Source organism: Lotus japonicus, chromosome 1 (assembly GCF_012489685.1).
Source record: "Lotus japonicus ecotype B-129 chromosome 1, LjGifu_v1.2".
NCBI classification, from domain to species: domain Eukaryota; kingdom Viridiplantae; phylum Streptophyta; class Magnoliopsida; order Fabales; family Fabaceae; genus Lotus; species Lotus japonicus.
Window position 1 is genome coordinate 81,722,543 of NC_080041.1, and position 24,480 is coordinate 81,747,022.

The 24,480-nt window shown below is 37.1% G+C and overlaps 2 protein-coding genes and 1 long non-coding RNA gene across 3 annotated transcripts; 2 read left to right on the plus strand and 1 right to left on the minus strand.

Annotated features, from left to right (window-relative positions):
- Nucleotides 1-874: 874 nt before the first annotated feature.
- LOC130720410 (uncharacterized) lies at nucleotides 875-3,395 on the plus strand. The gene is made up of 3 exons (XR_009013047.1): nucleotides 875-1,185; nucleotides 1,974-2,009; nucleotides 2,903-3,395. It is a non-coding gene; the product is annotated as an uncharacterized LOC130720410 (long non-coding RNA).
- Nucleotides 3,396-4,721: 1,326 nt separating this feature from the next.
- Nucleotides 4,722-7,519, plus strand: LOC130720391 (14-3-3-like protein B). The gene is made up of 4 exons (XM_057571032.1): nucleotides 4,722-5,453; nucleotides 5,547-5,669; nucleotides 7,033-7,149; nucleotides 7,271-7,519. The coding sequence occupies exons 1-4, from the start codon at nucleotides 4,950-4,952 to the stop codon at nucleotides 7,289-7,291; spliced, it is 765 nt and encodes a 254-aa protein (XP_057427015.1). The 5' UTR covers nucleotides 4,722-4,949; the 3' UTR covers nucleotides 7,292-7,519.
- Nucleotides 7,520-10,422: 2,903 nt separating this feature from the next.
- On the minus strand, nucleotides 10,423-12,580 carry LOC130720401 (protein CutA 1, chloroplastic). The gene is made up of 6 exons (XM_057571041.1): nucleotides 12,327-12,580; nucleotides 12,128-12,234; nucleotides 11,973-12,035; nucleotides 11,246-11,277; nucleotides 10,934-11,028; nucleotides 10,423-10,694 (listed from the first exon to the last, which is right to left on the minus strand). Exons 1-6 carry the CDS (start codon nucleotides 12,491-12,493, stop codon nucleotides 10,613-10,615), a joined length of 546 nt encoding a protein of 181 aa, XP_057427024.1. The 5' UTR covers nucleotides 12,494-12,580; the 3' UTR covers nucleotides 10,423-10,612.
- Between the last annotated feature and the right edge of the window lie 11,900 nt (nucleotides 12,581-24,480).

The following is a 24,480-nucleotide window of genomic DNA, read 5'->3' on the forward strand; positions in this document are numbered from 1 at the left end:
TCTTACTCGTTTCTGTTTGTGTGGAAGAGGTTTCACACGAGATTAATTCTCTTAAGTTTTGTTTGGATTGGGGAAGGGAGTAGAGATAGTGGTTTTCATTGTTTTGTTCAAACTGTGATGAAAGTCAATGATAAGTAATTGTCCAGATTCTATCATGCTCCATTGTTTTCCTTCCGATTTGTTTCCCCTCCCGAATTGGGTGGAAAGGAATGAGAAAACAAAAACTAATCATGTAATTAAACTTTGAAAATACTATTTCACCCTAGTAACTTCGATTGACTCCATGTTGTGACTCTAATCTTCTCCCTTCACGTTGAAAAGAAAGAGGTTATTCATATGTAGTTGTTGGATTTAATCTATTTTTCATGATTGACAATTTTGGAATTGCTTCTATATTGGGGCCGATTATGTAAGACCCAAAATTTTAGAATTAAATAAATAAATAATTTCCAGCTCACGCATAGGACTCTGTGTAAGCGTGAGAGGAACTTGACTTTCGTTTAATGTTTGGATTAGTATTATAAAGAAGAAAACGTTAGTAAACGACTAATTTACACTTAAGGACACGATGGAAACTAATTCCAAAAATCTTCAGAGAAGTGTTAGAACTTCTCTTAATCCTTCCATGTTAAGCGTTTCAATACGAAACCCTGGAATGTACGAACGTCCGATTCTAATTCTCGGAAGTTTGCCGAAACTAGATCACTGATAATTCAAGAAACCTAAAATCAACGGACGATGAAGACTTTTTCTATTCGGAGCTTCAAATAAAGATTTCATCCGCGAGTGCCCACTCTAATCGACGTTCCAAATCTTTCTTCAGAAGGAAGTTTCTGCATTCGAGGTCAAAATCATAAAGTGCATTTTAAGCCGGTAAACATTAAAAAAACAAGCCTCGAAAACCAAAAATCATACTGATATTTCTTTGAAGAATTAGAAGATTCAGCGGGAAGAATATCGTGTCTAAAATACGTTGGAATCAGTAGAAAAAATCGGAATCGCGAAATAATCATTTTCTCACTTTTTTAATTTCCTATATATACTTTGAAAAATGAAAAACAAAAAAACAAAAAAATATCACAACACACACACAGCCGAGGATTCAAGGGGAGGAGGAGGAGAAAAGTGATTTTGCAAATTCTTGACCGATCGTCGTTCTGTTCGTTGCTACGCGTAGGCCTCGAGGTACTGATGCTTTTTCTTACCTCTGATCGTAAATTCTGTCGTTTTTCTCTATGTTTTTCTGTGCTCAAAGTTTTGAGCTTTTTGTAAAACTGTCCAAATAACTTGATTTTAGTGTCTAAACTTATTCCCTACGGGGCCCTGAGCATGTTTAGCGGATTACATTTTGCCGAATCTCGTCGAATCGCCGCAGAACTTCAATTCTGCTCAAAAACCCATTTTTATGCTGAGGTTCCGCTTTTTGAATCAAAAACTCTCGTTTGAGTTTAGCGTCAGTAGGATTAGTTGTTATAAATGTCGTTAGGATCACGCTCATCCAATTTGTTTTTCGAAATTCTGATTTTGAGTTTCCGAGCTAAAAATATTGACCAAAATACCCCTGCGACAGTTTTCAACCCGATAATTTTTCTGAGAGTTTCCCTGGCCTAGATATCGCCTAAGAATACCTAGGAATTTATTTAGATCGAAGAAAAAGTTCGAAAACCCTATTTTCCATAGTGGCCGAAACCTATTTGCTTGGGTACCGTGTCCAAAAATAATTTTTGGGTCTCTATAACCTGAGCCGTTGCGTAGCTCTTTCAATTGTCAAAATTTTGGCGCTGGTTTCGTGTCATTCCGAGTTCTGTAGCTCGAGTTATGCTCGTTTTAGAGAACGAAGTCTCCGTTGTCAATTTGTGCCTAAATAGAAACTTTGAAGCTTTAGAGGCTTTCTTTACGATTTCGATTAGTATTAGTAGATCGTGTTGCTCCTAGTGAAGCTTGTGTTGATGATTGTGTTTTCTTTGTTCTAGGTTCGAAATTTCCATGCCCAACTTCTACTCACGAAGGTAAGGGTAACTCGGTTTTAGAGCGTCTTTGAGTCTTGCATGCTTTTATCGCACTGCCTGTGTTTGAGATGAAGATGTTTATATTGATTGGCAGATGATTATGATTATTATGCTGAATTTGGAAAATGTTTTCTGAAGGCTTCGGCCGAGTGAACTTATTGAGACGTGTGTCTCCGTTTTCTGAGAGGCTTCGGCCGTTTACTGGTTTCTGTCATTGAACTGAGTTGGTATGCATTGAATTGATTTATGTTCGTTGAGGTTATGAATAACATGTGGTTACCTTGATTTGATTGTTGGATTTGAGACTGTTGTTCGAGTGATTACTGAGGTTGAGGATTGTTGTGGACTAACTCGACATTTAAGGCTTGAACTTGAAGTGGCAGTGTGGTGGTGATTGTCCCGTCTTTTAAGGCGTTATAAAGTGGCGGTGTGGTGGTGATTGTCCCACGTGATCGTCCCATCTTTCGAGATGTCCTAAAGTGGCAGTGTGGTGGTGATTGTCCCACGTGATTGTCCCGTCCGTAGTGGCGTTAAGTGGCGGTGTGGTGGTGATTGTCCCACGTGATCGTCCCGTCTTGAGAGACGTTGCTGATCGATCCTTTTTTTGTAGCAGCATATAGTTGCATTATAGGTAACTAACACCTGACCCTATGTTGTTGGATTTTAGTTATTGGTTTATCGATATCTGATTTGATGTTACATTGTTGAGGTTATTATTATCTGAGTTAATCTATGTTAAGATGTTGGTATATGAGTTGAGTTATGTTGCTAGGTTGTTTACCATGCTAGGTAATTAAATTTGGATAACATGATTTTCTCTTTTATACATGGTAATTGCATGGAGTTAACCCTTTCTGTTTGCTATTTGTTATTTGGGCGCTTAACGCTATTAGGCGGTGGAGAGCCTTCCGCTGAAGCTTAGCTGTTCGAGTTGGAGACCATGACCGTGGGCGGTCGAATAAAGGTGGATGAAGCAGTTGCTTCTCCCTTTTTGGAGGACTATGTCTGAGTTTCTTTTCCTTCTGAAAACTCTGTTGTTTAAACCTTATATTCGCCACTTGTCTAAGTGAGCGTACTTATTTTGGAAACTTGCTTATGATGATGTAAGACACTATTATTATATGTCGGGAACGGGTTGTTTAATTAAGACTAAGTTATGTATTAAACTGTGTTTAGTTGTTTTGAAAAGGAAAAAAAAATTATCGTGTTTTCTTAGGATTACGAAGTAGTCCTTAGACTTTGTTAGGTTACTAATGTGACTCCTCAGTTGAGAAACTGGGGCGTTACAGATTAGGTGTATATGAATAACTATTGATAGCATGTTGTTTTCATAGAATTGAGATTGTTGGACTTGTGTTGGTCATGTGTGCTGAGGCCGAGCATTATTCAGATGATAATATCTATTGTTGGAGTGTCTCTGCAGGTTCCTCTTCATCTGTGTCAACATCTCATTCCTGTGTCGGAAGATCTACAAGACCAAACATTATTCAGATGATAATACCCATTGTTGGAGTGCATTTGCAGGTTCCTCTTCATCTGTGCCAACATCTCACTCCTATGCAGGAAGATCTATAAAACCGTGCAGGACCATAAAAAATCAAGAGCATCTAATAACACAAATTTCAGACGAACACTTCTTATTCCTTTATTTCCATTCAATGCATTACAATTCACGACTCTAATTTAATGCCCGAAAAATTAATGTTAACTCCTACTTTGAAATAAAAAGTAAATAAAACTCTCTCGGAAAAAAAACTTTCAATTTAGGAAGAATTTATAATCACTAATTCATCAAGCAACTAAAAAACATGATTAAGTGAATTAAAAGTTTCCATGAATCAAGCCTTGGTTGAATAGAGAAGACTTTGAGAAAAGCTTCATGAAATTTGCAAAGTGATTAAACAACTTAATTAAGTGTTTATGATCATAAGCATTTATTACATAAGCGCTTATTGATAAGATGATTTTAGAAGTTTATTAAGATATGCTAGTAATATGTTATGAATAAGTACAAACTCTTATTCATAAATTATTTTGAACGACTTATAAAAATAAGCTTAAAACAACTTACTCATTTAAGTTTATCTTATAGCATATGTAAACATTTGAAAGAACTTATTTAAACAACTTATGGCCCAGTTTGGAAGAGCTTATTTGAGCTTATCTGACAGCATAAGCTCTTATGCCAGTGTTTGGGAGGGCTTATGCAAATAGCTTATGACTTGTCATAAGCTATTTTCAGCTTATTTTCATAAGCTACTCAGGATAGCTTATGAAAAACAGCTTATGCTTATATACAACTTATTTTTAATTTATTTTAATAAATTTGCAAAAATAGCTTATAAATAAGCACTTATGTCATAAGCACTTATGATCATAAGTGCTTAATTAAGCTGTTTTTCCAAACGGGGCCTATATCTATAAGCTTTTTGAGTTTACTTTTGTTGATTGTTTATGTTAGTTTAAAAAAAAATCATCAATGAACCAAATTGAAAACATGTTATGCAATAAATGCTTGTTGTAACAATGAACCAAATTGCCTTACCAAAATGATTTAGATTTTAGAACATAGCGTTTCATGAGGCCCAAAATAAAATGGCCAAGCTTTGAGGGCCAAGTCCAAAATTGAAACTTGACCCAAATTTGACCTAAAGGAAGCAACATGACCCAAATGGAGCACAAAAGGTCAAAAGACTCTGGTCATGTCATGAGGATGATGATGATAATGGGTGGGTAATGGATGGGCAAGACAGCTCAATCCTACACTGCAACACATCATCATCATCATATATTTATTAATATTCATTCATCATACATCATTCATTCATTGAATTCATATATATCATCAGTTTCGGTGTTCACAGTTCACACACATTCACTCACACTGTAAACAACAACAACAACAACAATCACAATCTCAAATCACACAAACAAAAAACAATGGCTGTTGCTGGTGGGGTCCCGGAAAACCTAAGCAGGGAACAGTATGTCTACCTCGCCAAGCTAGCGGAGCAGGCGGAGCGCTACGAGGAGATGGTGGAGTTCATGCAGAAGCTCGTGGTAGGGTCCACACCCGCGGCGGAGCTCAGCGTGGAGGAGCGCAACCTCCTCTCCGTCGCCTACAAGAACGTCATCGGCTCCCTCCGTGCGGCGTGGCGGATCGTCTCGTCGATTGAGCAGAAGGAGGAGAGTCGGAAGAACGACGACCATGTGGTTCTTGTGAAGGATTACAGATCCAAGGTGGAGGTTGAGCTTTCCAACATCTGTGCTAGCATCCTCAACCTTTTGGATTCCAATCTCATCCCTTCTGCTTCTTCCAGTGAATCCAAAGTTTTCTATTACAAGATGAAAGGGGATTATCATAGGTACTTGGCTGAGTTTAGGGTTGGTGATCAGAGAAAAGCTTCTGCTGAAGATACTATGTTGTCTTACAAGGCTGCACAGGTTTGATTTTTTTTTTTTTTTTGATTTGTGTTTCATGTTTCTGTTTTGATGATTGATTTTTTTGTTTTTTTTTTTGTTTTGGGGTTTTTGTAGGACATTGCTGCTACTGATCTTCCACCTACTCATCCTATAAGATTGGGTTTGGCACTCAATTTCTCTGTGTTCTACTATGAAATTCTCAACCAGTCTGACAAAGCATGTGCCATGGCTAAACAGGTCAGGGTTTAATTTGATTTGTGTTCTTTCTTTTGTGTTGTGTGTGTGTGTGTGTTGCTTTGTTCATGATCAGTTTAGTCCATCTGGGTATATTTGTTTTGGATTAACCTGCCACTGTTTATGTTCTATGAATTGAGTCATGAATGCTGTATTTGATTACTTGATTTTCTGATTTATGAAATCACACCTTCTTGCTTCCTCATGATCAGTTGGGGCTTACTAGTATTTGATGGGAGTAGAATTTGACATTTTGACTAATAATTGTTCTGTTTGACTTGGGTATGTGTCTGTGTGTATCTTATGAGAAGATGGGTGAAAAGGGGATTTTTTTGTGAATTTCTCTTGTTTGGCTTGCGGTAGCAATCTGTTTTATCTAAATTTGGTGAAGTTGTTGAGGATTTACATTTACACATGTGTTATTCTATGCTGACTGCATACTAGGAAAGGGTTGGTCACAATCACATAGATCATAGTTCTTTCCTATATGTGAACATCATAGTTGAGCTGGATGAATAATGAATTGCATATCAGTTTAACTGCCACCTTTGGCTGCTTGTAGTTTTCACGGGTGAGGGTGAAGTTATTGTTGGGGAACTTTCAGTTTCTACTAAAACTTTGTGTGTTTTGGTGAGAGTTCTCTGACACTGAATGTATCTATTCTGGTATTGAGTTTTGCTCATGGAGGTAGATAAGATTTTGACTTGAATTGACTAAAAGAGAAAAGTGGAAATTACATGAAGAAGCAAGTTAACAGAATTACTATCACTTTCATTAATAATTTTTTTAATCAACTGCGATGATTTTATAGTTACCTTATTTCTAACTCTGGTTAGCAAACTGCAAATTTTCTTGTTAGATTGCAACTATTTGTCTTGTTCTCCAAAAAAAATATGAAGAGGATGTTTTGATGATTTTTTTATTATTCACCTCAACAAATTTATTGTTCTTTTTTATAATTGTAAACTGTTAATTGGTTGTACCAAACTGGAAGTGTTGTTAACTTAAACCTAATTCGATTTTCTTCCCCCAAAGAAAAGGTACACTTCAATTGGTCCATTAGCAATCCATGCTTATCCATATTGACACACATGGTTCCCTGTTTTTCAAGTATTCCATTTCACTTTCTGTTTTATGCTTAGCTTCTAGTGTATGTCTGTTCTGAGTGCTACAGCTGGAACACAGCCTTATTGATTCTAAAATCTATTAATAACATGTTTGGATCAGTTTCTCTTTAATCAAAATCAATTCTATCATTCAGAAGCTACTCACATAAACTCCTCCCCATAATTGATTTTGGCTTTAGAATCAATTGTGAAGAGATTCTCAAACATCCACTGAACCATATTGATTTCATTTTTGAAAGGCATTTGAGGAAGCAATTGCTGAGCTGGACACCTTGGGAGAAGAATCCTACAAAGACAGCACCCTCATCATGCAGCTTTTAAGAGACAACCTGACCCTTTGGACTTCTGATGTCCAGGTAAATGTCACTGTCTAACTTGAAGCATTTTGATGAATCACTCTTCCTAATGTTGCAATGAATTAAAATCTGAGAATGATGTTCTAATATTTACTTAACCTATATATTTGGCTTCCTGCAGGACCAGCTAGATGAGCCCTGATATCCCTTATAAGTTGATGTGTGGTATTCTTCCTCTGAAGGAGGTGGGCTTTGAATGTCATTTCTTTTGTGCTGATTAAGAATCACCCTAGTTTATAAATGATTGGCAATTTGTGATATAATGTTAATGAGCAGAAAGACTAGACTCTTTTTTATGTGTCATATGATTTGGAAAGGATACTTTATAATCCAGTTAATTATATATGGTTTAATTTTCCTTTACCTACAATTTTTTTGCAACGATATTATTTATAGCATGTTTGGATCAGCTTCTCATTTGTCATAATCAATCATGAAACACAAAGATTACATCAAAGATCAAGGCTCATACTTGAAGTTGATATGATAGAAATATATTACTATAGTTGGAGAAATGTTACTTCCATTTCCACAATCACACTACACAGGGTTATAAGTGGCCTGCATTGTTTACACTTTGAGTGCAAGTGGGTCCTGTTTGAAATTTTTGGTCAGCCGCCATTGAAGCATGTGGTCCTCCCCTGGGAGCTGGTTGTAGCAGAGCATTATTCTTGTGGAAGTAACATTTTTCATGATAACTATGATGGCGAATATATCATGCTGACATGGACATCGTATGCTATTATTTTCGAAAGATTCCTAGGAAGTACGCTTGATGATCTGGAGTGTTTATCTAAACCACTTGAAGCAATGTTCAACGTTTTCTCTACCAATAGTTTCTCCCCCCTGCTAAATGAAAAAAAGGTTGAACGGTCTATATTGGTGTTGATTATTATAATTACACAAGTTAACAAAACAGGTTCCCTTCCCTCCTTGTGCGGGAGCTTCTTTTTTGTCAAAAGGAGTTGAGAGCAAAGTCCTCGTTGCCCATACATTGATTGGAATAGCAAAAGCTTGCACATACAAAGACATAAAGATAACAGAAAAGTTCAAACAACTAAAACAATATGAACAACCAGTGTATGATCCATTTTTTTCTTGTTGCTCAATGTTTTTTTACGTCTTGTTGGCTTTACATTGTAACTTTGCCTCTGGCCAGAAGAAAGAGCGGCTTTGCAGCAACATACCAGAGACAAACTGAGAATGATAGACACAGTTTTCCCATGGAAAGAACGGGAAAAGTGGTGGAACAAGAAGGATGAAAATGATAAAACAAAAGTGAAAGGCTGAAAGAAGGGCTGGCCGAAAAAAGAGAAGGAAACTAAAGGTGAAAAATCCTACAATGAGAGAGAGAGAGAGAGAGGGAGAGTCGGAAACCCCATGAAGGAAAGGGAACCTCCACAGGGGAGGAGCTCTTTTGATTTCGCTCTTACTTATTAGAGCATCTACATCCATCATACTCACTAAAATATCTACACTTCATTTTTTACAATTCCTCATAATGTTACATCATCTACACCACTTTACAAACTTTTTACTCCAATCCAACAACTCATAAAAGTTTCTATAATGGATCTCACTATCAACATCACATTTGTATATTTTATTATTTATCTTCATTTTAATTAATTATATTTGCAACCTAAATTTTAAATAATAAAAAATGAAATAATTGTATTAATTGTAAGTGTTATACAAGCTCACTTTTCAAGTCCAGTGTAGAGTATATATTCCCACATACTCATATTTGACATGTTGGAATTGAATATGTACTCCAATGGTAATGGTAATAGATACTCATATGAGTATGTATTTAACATTAGATACTACCATTGGAGATGTTTTTAAGGCACTAGCATTGGGAAAGAATAAGGTTAATTAATGTGCATTTCCATGTACTATCTAGGGATGTATATAATTAGGTTAGAGGCCAACTTACACTTGTGTATAGGGATGTCAATGGGTAAGCGTGTGCATGGATAGTATATACCCACCACCCGCTTCACATGTAAAAATTTATACTCATACCCGCTCCACACCCACATGGATATCCATTAATTGAGTTTTAACCGAATTTTAAAATATCTGTGGATATCCATGAGTACCCGACAACCATGAACATAAATAGATTCACATATATTTGTTCAAAATAAAATTATATTAAAAATAAAATTTAAGAATGGACTTTACCGTCAATCAATGTGTAAAAGAAAATAATTTTCTACCATTTTTTGGGTCTAAGAGCTTCTTTTTACTAATACTTATTTTCAATCAATGAGTATAAGTTTACTTGAAGGAAGACTATAACTCAAACACAAATTCATTAGATATTAGACTTAATATACATTTATGTATTATATAAAAGATATTTTAGTGTTTTATATATCAGGTGGGTATCTATGGGTATGGATACATCAATATCCGTACCTGCCCCATTAATAAATAGATAGTGGAAATATCCATTAAATAAATCCGTGGATACCCGTTGGTATGGGTAATTTTATCTATAGTGGTTTTTTATCCGCGTGTATCCACAGGTGTGGGTAATTTTGAGATCCTTACTTGTTTATTACACTATCACCATCCAATAACTATTTGTCGAACAATTGGGCCTTGAAATTAACCGTTTGATTGAAAGTCATTATCCAATATAGATTATAATCTGTAAAATTTTACTTCAATCCAAAATCTTATCTTACAGCTTTTTGGGATGTGCTGTTACCTCTTTTATATACAAGCTTCCTTCGACCAAAAAAAAAAGGTATGTCATCAAGATACATTAAGACAATTGACCAAAAAAAAAAGATACATTAAGACTAACCTCATGTAGCCCACTAATATATGAAAATCTGAACTATTCGATTATAAACTTGGTCTTATAAATTTTACAAAATCTAACAAATAATCAAGGTGATGATTGACATAAAACATATTTTATCTAACGGTGTAAGACTACTAATGTAATACACCGATGTAAGTTGCTCTCTTCCCTTATATTCATGTTTCTGAAACAACACTTTTTAATTAAGTCCAAACTGTTATTGAAATACCGATAGAATTATTAACTGTAGTTTGGATCCAAGATTAACAAAATTTGAATCCAAATAAAAATCGCCACTATATAAATGGTGGCCATGTGCAGTATGTACCACTATATTTAGCTTCTTTCAAAGCAAAACTACCTTAAATATGAAATGCACCTGAAGTTTCAGTTTGTTTAAGGGGGGGGGGGGGGAGGTGACAGAGTAACAGGAAAGTGGGTGCAAATGTTAATACAGGAAAGACATAAATCATCTAAAAGAAGGTCTGCACATAAGATCTTAGTGAAGAATACAAGAATGACCCACATCCTCTACATTGTAATATTCAGATCTCCTTACCTAGTTACACATGACATGCCAGCTTTATTGAACAGAGATACAAGATCTCTTGAGCCCATACCCTCTAACTATAAACTTGATAGTCACTCCCTTGTGCTCTCCTTTATCCATTCTAAATATTTAAGATTGCCGCCAGTGATGGGTAAGGAGATTACCTCTGGCACACTGAAAAAAAGACAAAAGAAAAAAGTCAGAAGCATGTAAATGCATTACTATTCTCCATAATTCCACCTCAGTTTATCTCAACATGGATCTAATGCCAAAGTTCTTCAGTCTTGGCAGATATGGTTCAAGTGTTCCTTTCTTAAAGCTGTCTTTTAGGATCAAATAACAAATGCAACTAGAACTTTTCATTTTATCACAAATCAAGTTCAATATTGCCAGATATTTAAAAGAATCCTTACTCGTACTCATGGTTTGCTTTGACATGCTCTGTCAATGGTTCCAGAAGGGATTGCCTAGTCTTGATTATCAGAAGTTCCTCAGAATCAGTTTGGATCTGTCAATTTGCAACAGAAAGCTAGCAAAATCAAGTTACAAACAATACTTTGCAGTAAATTTTCTTAAACAATTCCAAAAGAACCTTAATGCACACTAGAAAATTGTAACTTCTGAACTTTAGGATGACAACATTTTAAAACAAAATATTTTATTCCAATTAGTAATTTCATATCCTAATAGTTATCATTGTCAACAGATAATATTTTAGATCATACCTCTCCCTGCCACTGATATACTGATTCAATACCTGCACAAGACATAATACACATTGCTTTTAAAAGTCAGACATGCAAACAATACAATCAACTTGGTTACAACACAAATCAACTCGAGCATATCAACAATCAAATCCAATCCTTTCTTCCCTACCAGAACAATCACAAAGATGCTTGACATGATTACATTTGCATATGTCAAACAATTATACAACTCAAACTGAAGATAGATGTCAAGTCGTGAACTCATTCAAGTGTCAAATTCCTGCACGCAGCTAACGCCATGATAAAGGATGGAAAAAGTAACTCTGACCATGCCTCAGGGTAAATCTATTTATAGGTTACGATTTAGCAATTGCATAGATTGGTCAATATTAGTGTTTGAAGTGAATTAGATGCAAGCTAAGTAACCCTTAATATGAAGTGAGTCTTTTCACCAAAAGTTTTAATCCACAATGGAAGTTCACACCTTAATGCGCATTGTCTTTGCTTACTAATCTAATATATAAGCATATCTTTAGTTCATCCGCCTGGTGTTAGATCATGGGGAACTAGGTAACAGCAAAAATTTAAGTAAAATTAAGTCATATGGTAGGAATTCAGCAGTATCATATTTGTGCCTCATCACTGAACAAGGACATACATAGATTTCATTCAATAATCAATTTATGGAAGCTCCTCACAAATTCCACTGAAACATTAGCAATCTGGAGTAGAAAATTGTTACCCGGTACTCTGTTTACACAAGCTGCAAGCTTCTCCTTGACAATGCTTTCAGCTAACTTCTTCCCTGCAGAACAAATCAACACACAAACATCAAAACAAAGACACAAAATTTACAACAAATAAACAAAGAACATGAAGCATTGCTCCTCGTGCAACCTGCTTCCTTGTTGGGAACAGTGACATAGACAACGATGCTTGGGACAGTGGTGTTGTTGGTGTTCCCTTCCATTCTAATACTGTAACTTCTCTTTGCCAAACTAGATCTGAAACAGAGGAAATTGAACAAAATGAAAAGAGAGATCAAGAGAATCGAAAACCAGAGAGAATCGAAAACCGTAAGAGCGATGAAACGCACCCCGTTTTGAGAGCAGAGGAATACAAGGGCCTGTAGAAATTGGAGAGCCCTAGAGTGAGCATGCAAAACGCGCCGACAAGGGGTAAACGACGCCGTATCACAGAGGAGGAGACGGCGGAGGATGGAGGAGCAGTGGAGAAGAGTGTGGAAGTGGTGGAAGAAGCCATTTTTGGTAGAGGAGGAGATTGTTATAAGCTGCTTCGCATGTCCATCAAGCTTCCTTCTGCTCCCTTCCTTGATGCCCTCAACTAGTAATCTTTTGCTTTGCCCTTGATTGTCACACGTGTCTTTATAGATGTTTACTGTTTTTTTTTTTGTTAATAAGACAGTCCTCCTTCGGAAGAAATCCTGTTCGAGCCGGGAATATTTATATTATGGTAGGGTTAACTCTCCCAGTGGCCAGTGAGAGTTCTTTTTATCCACAAGACTCAAACTCGAAACCTTACTTAAATAAAACCAAACCATGTAATACTTGAATTAACCACCCGTTGGTACAAATGTTTATTGTTGTTCTTATAAAGAAATAGGTAAGAAATTGATTTGAATAAAACACCTCAATCAAACAAAGAAAAAAAAGAAAGCACCTCCACATGGTCATAAGAGAAGGCAAACATAAAATAACTAGGAAGCCAAACATCTCAAAGCTGGAAAAAATCAGAAGAAAATCACATTGTAAAATAGGTATGTAGTGTAGAGAAAAATTGAATATAGGTTATCCTCAAAATAAAGCGATGAAGGAATGATAAACGCTAATTATCCAATTGGTTGAAGACATGTACAACCCCTCCTTCCAACCAAAAAAAAAAAGACATGTACAAGATCCTTAAACTTTTTAACAAATTGGATAAATTGTTTACATCAATTTCATCACTTTAGTTTGAGGATAACTAATATTTAATTTTTTCTTTCTCTCATACTTCCTTCTACAATTTTGTTCACTTCTGATTTATCCCCTATGCGATAATTAATGTTTCCTAATTTTCTATAGTTTGTCTTCTTTGTGTCCATGAGAAGTGCTTTGTTCTTTTTCGTCTTGATCAAAGTAATTTATTCAAATCAATGTCCAGGCCTTTCTTTATTGTGATTGTGAGTGTCCTTGCCGGATGGAAAAACAACAGGAAATTCTTCCATACTCAATTGTGTGTATTCTGCAAGTATGGTGTGCCTAGTGTACAACATGGTATAAAATGCCCAAATGTTAGGAGGAAGGTAAAATAGGAGATGTTGAATATGATGACAAAGGCTGTGTGTACATTACAATATGGTCCCAACATTGACCAAAGCATTTTTTTTATAGGCAAATGTTAGTGTACCATGTTTTGACCAAAGCATATGAGGAGGGTAAACAACGAAAACAAAATGCAAATGAATTAGCTTAATTTACAGGAAAACCTAGTTCTAAAAAGGTTTTGTAGAGTATAAACCATTTTATTCAATAAGCATATTCATATGGCAGGGTCAGGGGCAGAGAAAAGGGTGAAGAGGATTTCATCAGAATGATAGAGAGAAGGGGAAGCAACAACAGCTTTCATGAATTGAATTAACTGCTTTGTGTATTGGGGGGAAGATTTGGAGTGAGTTATTGAATAAATTTGCCCTTGATTGGATTGTTGAACTTTGCATTTGCTTTACTTGTATATACAGTACATTGCTCAACAAATTACAAGAAGCAAACAGTACTATAGCAGAATTAGCATGTAATCTACATCAAATGTATTGCACCACACAAACATTAGAGTAAGGAAATATTGTTATTTTTATGGTGCAAGCGGTTACCTCTTCTTCTCCTTGCACTTCTTCTCCTTTGTATGCTTGCTTGATGAGTCTTCTTCTCCGGGCATAAGAAACCACACTCACAAGTGAATAATATAGCTTCTGACCACCCTCTTTTTCCTCTTTCTCTGGCGTAAAATTTCTTCCAACCTTTCCTCGAGCATGCAGTCTGCTAGGATCAGTTTTCGGACTTTCAACTTTGATTTGATGATCATACTATTCAAGGGATCAATTTCCAAGGCAACGTGGTGAACATCATTAGGGAAGTGGTCTGAAAAAAAATTACTAGCTTATAATTAAGGACAGAGGTAGAGGTAGTATATAGGAACGGAGGCAGTATCAATAATAGGAACATCATAAAAAATATTTATTTTGTTTTTAAAATATCCTATAGTTGATATTAGGAAATTAGAACGATATAATCAGTGTTATCATACTCGGACCGGTGATCGACTCGGTCGAGGTACTGGGTCAATGAGTCAATGGTTCAACCACTGGGTCACTGGTTCGATTGCTTGACTCGGTTTATGTTAAAAAATTATAAATTTATAGTATAAACTAACATTCTATATATATTAATAACAACAAAATATGTAGGATGTTATTATATATTACAAATATAATTGTATAGTATTTGATACATTAGATATGTAATTGATAGTTTCAAAAAAATACCAAATTATTTTTTACGGTATATACATAAGTAATCTATAAAAAAACAGGTGTGATATAACTTTATAAACTAAATTAATTAGGTTGCTTCAAAAATCACATCTTCAGCTTACGGCCCACCGCAGTAGTCCATTACCTGGCTATTAGGAAGAAATAACAGATGTGGGCCTCCATTTGATATATAAGTATATAACACTCAGACACTCAGTTAAAACCCTAATTTTGTAGCAACTAGAGTAAGTATTGTGCAGCCGCATGGAGAGGGAGGGTTAAGATTTCTTGGTTCTGAGTTTACTTTCCAAGGTGATACAGAGAGAGCTACTTCAATGTTTAGAGTCACCTCATCACTCTCCATCTGATCCGCTTTTTGTTTTCTTCCCTTTTTTCTATTTCATTTGAAGCCATCAACCAGTATTTCCCTTTCTCATCAAGAATGGACGAATTCAATAATAGAAAGAGTGGGGCTGAGAGGAAAGCCATAAGGAGAGTGACAGCAAAAGAAAACTTAGATCATTTCTCAACTCAACACTAAAACCAGTGTGCTAGCCTCCAGAAAGAACCCAGTTTTCTTCTTCCTCCAAAATAGTTTTTACGTTTAAAAAAAAACTGAGTTTGCCGGTCGAACCGAGAGGCCGAGTTACCGAGTTTTTGACTAAACCGGCCGAGTCGCAACGGTTCGTACCGAGTCAGTTACATGACCGATCGGATGTCTGGCTCGGACCGGTCAAGGGTCCGGTTCACGGTCTGAACGGTCGAACTGGCTGGTCCGAGCCGAGTTTTATAACCCTCGATATAATAATGATGATACAATCGAAAATAGAGGAAATAAATACATATAAGAGTCTATTTTCATTGAAATAGACTTAAGTGTAATATATATTTACTAGAATATAATATAAAGCCATCAATTTGACCATTACCCAACAACTTAAGATTTTTGGTTAATTGATTTTTAATATGATATTAGATCACATGTAAGATGTGATAACTCTCATCACAAATTGTGTGAGGTAGGCAATGTATTATTTATAGGTAAAATTAATACAATGCAAAACAGGAAAATATCCTACTAAATAATAACGTTATTTGACATGGTATCAGAGCCTCCATGACTTAGCAGTCTAGTGTTCGATCCTTACTCATCTCACTTTCTAATTAAAAAGTGGAATATAAGCACATTGTAGGCAGACATGTGCATTTATCCACACTTCAAGCCCAAAGGACTCTTGCGTGAGGGAGTGTGTTAGAATTTAATATAAAATTATTTATTTGCCCCTTACCCAACAATTTAAGCTTTTGAGTTAATTGATTATTTGACAATATTATCTCACAAGAGATGAGAGGTAGGTCTTACAATAAGAGGGGGAAATTTAATTTAAGCTTCTCCCAAGGAAGGGTTGTGCAGATTTTAAATTAAGAGGGGAGAAGAGTGTAATTTAAGCATCTCTTGAAGGACGGGGGAGTAATTTACTCATGAAATTAAGATATAGAAAAAAATAGAGTAAGACAAAACTAAGTGTTCATACTCATCTAAAGAAATGGCTATAATGATAAAAAAAAATTGAAATTTGTTGTGAATAAAGCGTAAGCAAGTAAGAGAGAAAGGAGAAAAGAACAATGAGAGATAGATAAATAGTCTGACGGGGATGCTCTGCTAGGTGCAGACTCCCTTGTATTTATAATATTAGGTTTGGAGTGTTGAACAAGTATACATGTGGGTCTGGCTCATGAACTCTTAACTCTGATGGACATCCAAATATTCATAACACTCCCCCTTGGATGACCATCCCTTAAGAATGTGTCTCGTTAAAACCTTACTTGGAAAAACCCAGTGAGATAAAAACCCAGTGAATGAAAAATAGTACATCATTCTATAGTTCGTCTTTGTACATTGTCTCATTAAGAACCTTTAAGGATTTTGATATTTTCAACTCATAGTTTATCGTTACATCAATTAGATGTAAATAAAGTCCTTCAAGACTTTCAAATTAATAAGGAATATGTGTACATGACAGTTGTGTCACAAGATGAGTATTGCATCTCATAATTTCCTTTAACTCATATCCATCGCATGGAAAAACTCAATAGGTTTGACATCTTTACATGTCTGGATTACTACCGATCCAAGCAATATATAGCAAAAATGTTTATATATGATTTTTATATTTGTATACTTTGAGACCAATTTAGGGGGTAGATAAGGGGAGCAGAAAGTATTAGATCATGCGCCAATGTGAGACTTTAACCCACACTTCAATTCTCAATATTCTCCCCCTAAGTGTGAGTCACAATCATATTATTATGCTCCCCCTCAACGGAAGCTATCAAAAATTGCAGTGTAATTCATTTCATTACTGTGTCAATAGGACACGTCGCCTGACCACAACCTTGTGTAAGGAAAAATTTCGATATAAAGAGTCGTTACAATGGTGACACTAACCATTGACTCTAATACCATTTCTAGGATTGCAATCGCATCTGGGGTTGTTTCTTGCAAAAATATAAGATTATTGATCTATGGATCTGTTCAAGAGTGTCAATGATCCATTTTAAAATATTGCTTTGAAGTTTCATAGGCTTCTTCTAGAGAGCCACCACAAAAAAAGTTTCATTTCATGAAACAATCTCATATGTGTCGTTCGATGTCCTTCAGGGATAATTTAACCACGCGTTAATAAAAAATTATTTGGCTAAAGGATCACAACTTTTGTCTTGTTTGTTGAAATATTCGCTTCAGGGAATATCTCAATCATTCACTAATATGGCTACTTCAGTAGCTTGCATGATAGACATATCACTTGAAAGATCAACTTAATCATGAATAATGGTAATGATATAGTTCTTCAGGAACTATAAGGGCCAGTTTGGTATGATGTATAATATAAGGCCTGATAGTATAAGGCCTGATTGTATTAGGCCTGATAAAATTTTAATACTATACAGCGTTTGGTCATACACTGTATAATTTGGTGGCAACACTTGTAATGTGGTAGTGGTGGTATTGAAAGTTCATGATGGTGGCAGTGGTGGTGGATGGTGGTGGCGGCGGTAGTGGCAGTGATGGCGGTGGTGGATGGTGGCGGTGGTTGTAGAGGGTGGGGGCGGCGACAGTGGTGGTATGAAGGTATCAACGATGGTGGCAGTGGTGGAGCATGGTAGTGGCAGCGACGACAGTGGTGGTGGTGGCGGCAATGGTGGTGGTAGTGGTGGCAGTAGTGGGGGCGGTGATGGTGGAGGGTGGTGGTAGTGGCGATAGTGATGACTATAGCGTGGTGGTGGCGGCGGTAGTCGTGGAGGCGGTGGTGGTGGAGGCTGGTTGTGGTGGCGGCGACGGTGATGGTGGATGCGGTGGTGGTGGTGGTGGAGGGTGGTTGTGGTGGTGGTGCCGACAACAATGGTGGCGGTAGTGACGATGGTGGTGGTGGTAGTGGTGGCGGCGGCGACGGTGGTGGTGGTGGTGGTGGTGCCGACGACGGTGGTGGCAGTAATGATGGTGGTGGTGGTGGTGGTAGTGGTGACGGCGACGGTGGCGGAGGGTGGTTGTGGTGGTAGTGGTGGCGGCGACGGTGGTGGTGGAGGGTGGTTGTGGTCGCATCAACAGTGGTGGTGGTAGTGTCGGCGATGGTGGTGGCGGCAGTGACGGTGGTGGTGGTGGTAGTGGTCGAGGCGGCGGTGGTGGAGGTGGTTGTGGTGGCGGTTGATTAAATATATTGAAGTAGTTTATACATTGAAATCTTATCATGCCTTATCCATCGTCTATAGAGTGGATTAAATAATCCATCATTTTGATGTATAAGAGGAGATTGATGTATAAGCTTATACAATACAATGTGAACACCAAACAATAGATAAGCTCATAATGTATTGTATTAGCTTATACAATCATGCTTAATACGGTGTACCAAACGAGCCCTAATATTGTAAATATTTATAGAAGAATATAGCGTAAAATTTCTTTTTTCGAGTTGTTATACAAACTCTATTTAACGATCTATATTTATATATTTTAAAGTGATCATGGTGATATTATTTGATAACAACTAAATTAAATTAACAAATTCTAAATATAGTGAAGATAATTGTTGCTAACAACTAATTAATAAAGATTCATGACTTAAGCCACATAAGCAACAATACATGTTAAATAATTGAAAAAAAAATCCAATACAAACCTGGTATTGAAAAAACATCGTAACCGTAATTTTTTTTAAATGAATTTAAATATTTTCCATAACGATACATTGATCTATTTAACTTTTTTTTTAAAAATTGATTTATTTAGAGATATGATACAAATTAAGTTAATCAATAATAAGATAGAGTTATCAATTCAAGGAAAAAATAACATGATCTCATAAAATGATTTATGTAACAAATCATATAAAGGTAGTCAATTCAATAAAGAGATCAATTTAATAATATAGTATATTTTATGAATTTTTTCTTGATTTCTTTCTGTTATGATATATCTCATGACCTTTCTTTATCTCTTCCCCTTCTGGAAGAGAGATTCTAGAATATTTCATTCGCATCAAGTAAGGAATGAAGAATGATCAAGTCAACTAAATCATATGTAAAAAGATAATAGAGTAATTTCTCTCAAACGTATCCAATAAATCTATTGAATATTTTTGTATTCATGCTATGATACTTCTGGACTCATAGCTCAAAGAGAATATATCTCAATACGATTCTTATAGACTCGTATCATATGAATCTTCATGATTCATATTTTAAAAATTCTAATACGGTACTTCTGAACTCGTAGGTCATGAATCTTCATAATCCGTATTGTAAAAATAAAAATCAACTACGGTACTTCCAGACTCGTAGGTCATGAAACTTCAGAATTCATTCAAAATAATTCTATTACAGTGCTTCTGGACTGTTAGGCTATTAATCTTCATGATTCATTCAAAATAATTCAATTACAGTGGTTCTGGACTGTAAGTCTCTATGAATCTTCAAGATTCATATTTATTACTATGGTACTTCTGGACTCATAGATAAATGGTTCGAATAAGAAGGAGAAAGAAGAAGAAAAAATTATATAAAACTATAACCTTTCATGTAGATCTAATACTTACTCACTTGATGGGTATTGACAATTTCTTGAGATGAGAACTATCAAGGTTGATATACTTACATACCTTTCATGTAGATCTGATACTTACTCACTTGATGGATATTGACAGTTTCTTGAGATGAGAACTATCCAGGTTGCTATTCTTACATGCCTGAAAGAAAAATGAAATAACTTAGAAATTCTGAAGAGAACTATCGTGTTGATAACGTGCTGCGAATAAAGCGTAAGCAAGTAAGAGAGAAAGGAGAAAAGAGCAATGAGAGATAGAGAAATAGTCTGATGAGGATGCTCTGCTAGGTGCAGACTCCCTTGTATTTATAATATTAGGTTTGGAGTGTTGAACAAGTATACATGTGGGCTTGGTCCATAGACTCTTAACTCTTATGGGCATCCAAATATTCATAACAAAATTAAGGATTTATATTATTTATAAAAGGACCCTCATGAAATGGAAGAACTAAAAATGAGCGAAAGTGAAGATAACAACAACAAAACAAAACTAATAAATGAGATGTTCAAAGGATAACCCCAAAAAGAAGTCCAAGCATATGGTGGAGGATGGAAGGTGCAAAGAGGATGGAGTAGGTCATTGGCGGTTGCGAGAATGGTGAAGTGAGAAGTGAAGGAAGTAGCCCATGTGAATGAAAAAATGAGTGTTTATATCGGGTTTTGTTTAACCTAAATTAACCCAAATGGGCCAAATTATGGGCCCAACATAAGCACACACTTTTTTTTTCTTGAAAAATGATCAAACTAACTTACTTTGGAAAAAAAAACCGTAAAAGACACCAAGTTCACATATTTTTTATTTCTGATTTTTTAGTTTTTTTATCTTTTTTTTTTGGCACAGTGCATGAAAGAAAAGAAAAAACTAAGGCCTCACGGAGGCGACACCCATGGCATCCGCCACCAAAAGCAAACTCATCTCATGAGGAGGGTGATCAATAGTCACCAAATCATGGCTGTAATGCGCACCAAACTTCGCCAGAAAATCTGCACACGCATTCCCTTCTCTAAGAGTATGATAAAGCTCTGCACTCCAATCACGACCCAATAAATCCTTTATATCCCACACAAGGGATGCATAGACATGCGTAGAACAAGGAATTGAGTGCACAAGGTTAATAGCATCCAGGGAATCAGATTGACACTCCACCCTTCGAGCCCCACGCTCCCAGGCCAAACGCAAACCATGATACACAGCAAGGAGCTCTAGGTGCAAGATGTTAGTATCCTCCAAGAAACCATAGAAACCACCATTCCATTGACCAAAGGTGTTGCGGAAGCAACCCCCAAATCCACCACGCCTAGGATTCTCCCTTACACTCCCATCAACATTAATGACAAAGTTGTCTGCATGTCGAGGAAGCCACCGGACAAGCCTAGGAGGCGCTTGAGACCCGCTGGGCACACTACCATAGCAGCGCCCCAAATCTGTACTCATGGCAGCAATAGTCGTTGCTAGGCCGTGGAGCTGTGGCTGCGATTCTCCAAGAAAAAAGCGTTCCGAGCTCGCCAAATCCACCAAACAGTGCTAATCTCCATCGGCTTGGACTCAATTAGAAGTGCCCGCAGCCAAGCATGATGATCCTGATGCTGAAACAGGGCACCAGCAGTGTCAAACCCCATGCGACTCCATATGCTTCTCGCCAAGGTGCAGTCCCGCAAGCAGTGGAGAACAGACTCATCTGCACCATGACAGTAAGCGCAAGCAGCAGACGTAGCCATCCCTCTCTTAAACCGGCATTCATTTGTTGGACGTGCATTCTGGATAGCTAACCAAAAGAGCATGACACACTTCAAAGGAGCCTTCAACTTCCAAATAAATCCAACCGCAATTATTAGAGGAACTTGCAGTAGGAGCACTCAAAGTTAACCTCTGATTAACAATCCACGCATAGCCTATCGCCACCGAAAACGTCCCCGTTACATGACTTGTCCAATGCACCCCATCACAAACATGGCTATTTAACCTTACTGGAAAATTAGTAACAGCAGTGACTAAATTCGCCGGTAAAGAAGTCCAAAGTCTGTCCAAACGCCAGCGCTCGCCATCCCATACGTCCATGATGCGAAGCTCTGTATCATAGTAATTCACAAAATCCACCAAGGTACACAAAGGTTGGGAGGTAGACCAAGAAGTATTCCAGAAAGAAGACATCTCATCCCCGATTTTAAACTCAAAACCAGGTCTGAGAACATTGCAAGCTTTCTGAAACGCACGCCACACCGGAGAACCCTTTTTCTCCGCCGCTTGAAGAAAGGAGACCTCAGGAAAATAATTATGCTTAAGAAGATGCACCCAAGGCTTGTCTGTTTCAGAAATAATTTCCCACACATGCTTCCCCAACATAGCCACATTATGATCCCTTGCTTTCCTCAAACCAAGACCTCCTTCCCGCTTTGGAAGAGCCACTCGATCCCAACCAACCAAGTGCAACCCTTTCCCATCCCTGTTCTTTCAGATGAATTTTTTTGTAACAGAATCCAGTTTATCACACACGCCCTGAGGAATCTAGACCTGACTCATGCAGTAGGATGGCATAGCAGAAAGAACTGATTGAGCCAAAGTGAGGCGACCTGGCAACCTGCTCTATTTAAAAGCTTATACTTCCAATCCGACAAGCGAGAGTTAATACGATCAAAGAGAAAATTAAAATCATGCTTAGTCACTCTTTTCTGGAAGATAGGAAAGCCAAGGTACTTGCCAATATCTGAAGTGAACTGAAACCCCATAATGTCAGATATCCTCCCCTTTCTCAAATTGCTAATTCCCTTATAGGCTAAAATCTTTGACTTAGCTTCATTCACTTTCAAGCCAGACGCTCCACAGAATTTATCCAAGAGCTCCTTTAGAACTCTCACTTGATTATCATTATCTTTTATAAAGAGAAGAACATCATCAGCAAAGAAAAGATGAGACAAGCCAGGACCATTACGCACAGTACAAATAGGATCCCGTCTCCCATCAATGACAGCTGAAGATATAGCAGAACTAAATCTCTCCATGCAAAGAACAAACAGATAAGGTGTAAGGCCCTAAATTCCTTTTGTATTGTTTTGAGAAAATTGAATAAAAATGAGGTTTTTGTCCAAGTTTGAAAATTGACAGATTATAGCTGTCAACTTGTGTGAATTTTTAGAGGGTCTTAAAGATCTCATTTGGGAAAACTTCCTTCATGAGAGTTGTAGCCCTTTAAGTTTAGAAAATTAACGAAGTGGAATCAGGTCATTCCGACCTCTGTAGCCCGAGATATTCGAATTTTACCGAGCAAGGTTCTGGCTGTAAAGCGCCAGCGAATTAATTGATGTGTTTTTTTTTTATTTCCGAATTTGGTTGGGTTTTTAATTAAAAAGAGTTGGGTTTTAATTGGGTTCAGACCTGGTTAGGGTTTTTAATTAGTGGGTCAAAGGATTATGTGATTTGGGCTTAGAAGACGAAAATAAAACCCTAGCCCACATGTTGGATTGCATGGGGATATAGTCAAGGGGGGGAAAACCCTTATTTCCTTCACAATCAGAAAATAGAGTTGCACCACAGAACTTTCACGTGAAAAACAAAGAGAGAACAGAAGAGAGAACTCGAGAGAGAAGAGCAAGGGAGACGCCGCCGCCTTGCCCTAGCCGCCACCACCGCCAGTCGCCGGGAACGCCGCGCGCGCGAGGGAGAGAGCGACGAGAGAGAGAGGGACCGCGCGAGGAAGAGGAAAGAAAGGGGGACTTGGACAGCAGCCTTGAACTCTTCTTCAACACCCAATTTCTTATTTTCTTCACACCAAATCAAGGTAAGGGCTGGTCCTAGGATTGGGTAGGTTGTTAGGGAATTGTTGCCATGATTTGTTGTGAAAAGTTTTGTGGTTGGAGGGTTTTGCATGAGGGTTTGATTATGGGATAGCTTGCTGGATTTTGCCATGAGATACCATGTGTTATTGTTCCACTATTTGCTATTCTTGCCTTAGACCTTGATGCTTTGTGAAGATCCCATGCAATACTTGCTAAGTTTGGCATGAAATTTATTTGTCCAACGTGATGATTGAGATGTTTTAGGTTCTGAAATCTTTTCTTAGGGTGATTCCACATGAATATATGACGTTTTGTTGCTGGAAAATGGCTTTGAAACTTTGCACTTGCATCTTCAAAATTTTAATTTAGGGCAGAAGTGACCCTTCCAGTTTTCTGTACTGGACAGCGGACTTCATGACCCGATATCACCTATTTCTGGTCTTCAGATGAACACGTGGTAAACTAGGAAGTTATAGATCTTCGAATTAGCTTTCTAGGCGTATAAAGAACAAAATTTTGGGTTTAGTAATGAGGTCTGGAGATCGGTTTTAGTGACTGATACACCTGCTGTTTTCCCTGTACCGGACAGCGAGCTTCATAGCCTAATATCACCAAGTTCTGGGTTTCAAAAGAAAACGTGTTAAACTAGAAAGTGGTAGATTTTTGAAATAGCTTTCCAGGCATGTATAGTATGTCATATTCGGTTGAGAATTGAGTTCGGGAGATCGTTTTTAGTGATCACTGTTCCTGCTGTTTTTTTTAGAAAATGAATATGACACTTGCTTTCAGAAAACTTGAATCTACTGGTTTTTGGGTTGGATGTTTTTCTGAATTTGGAAT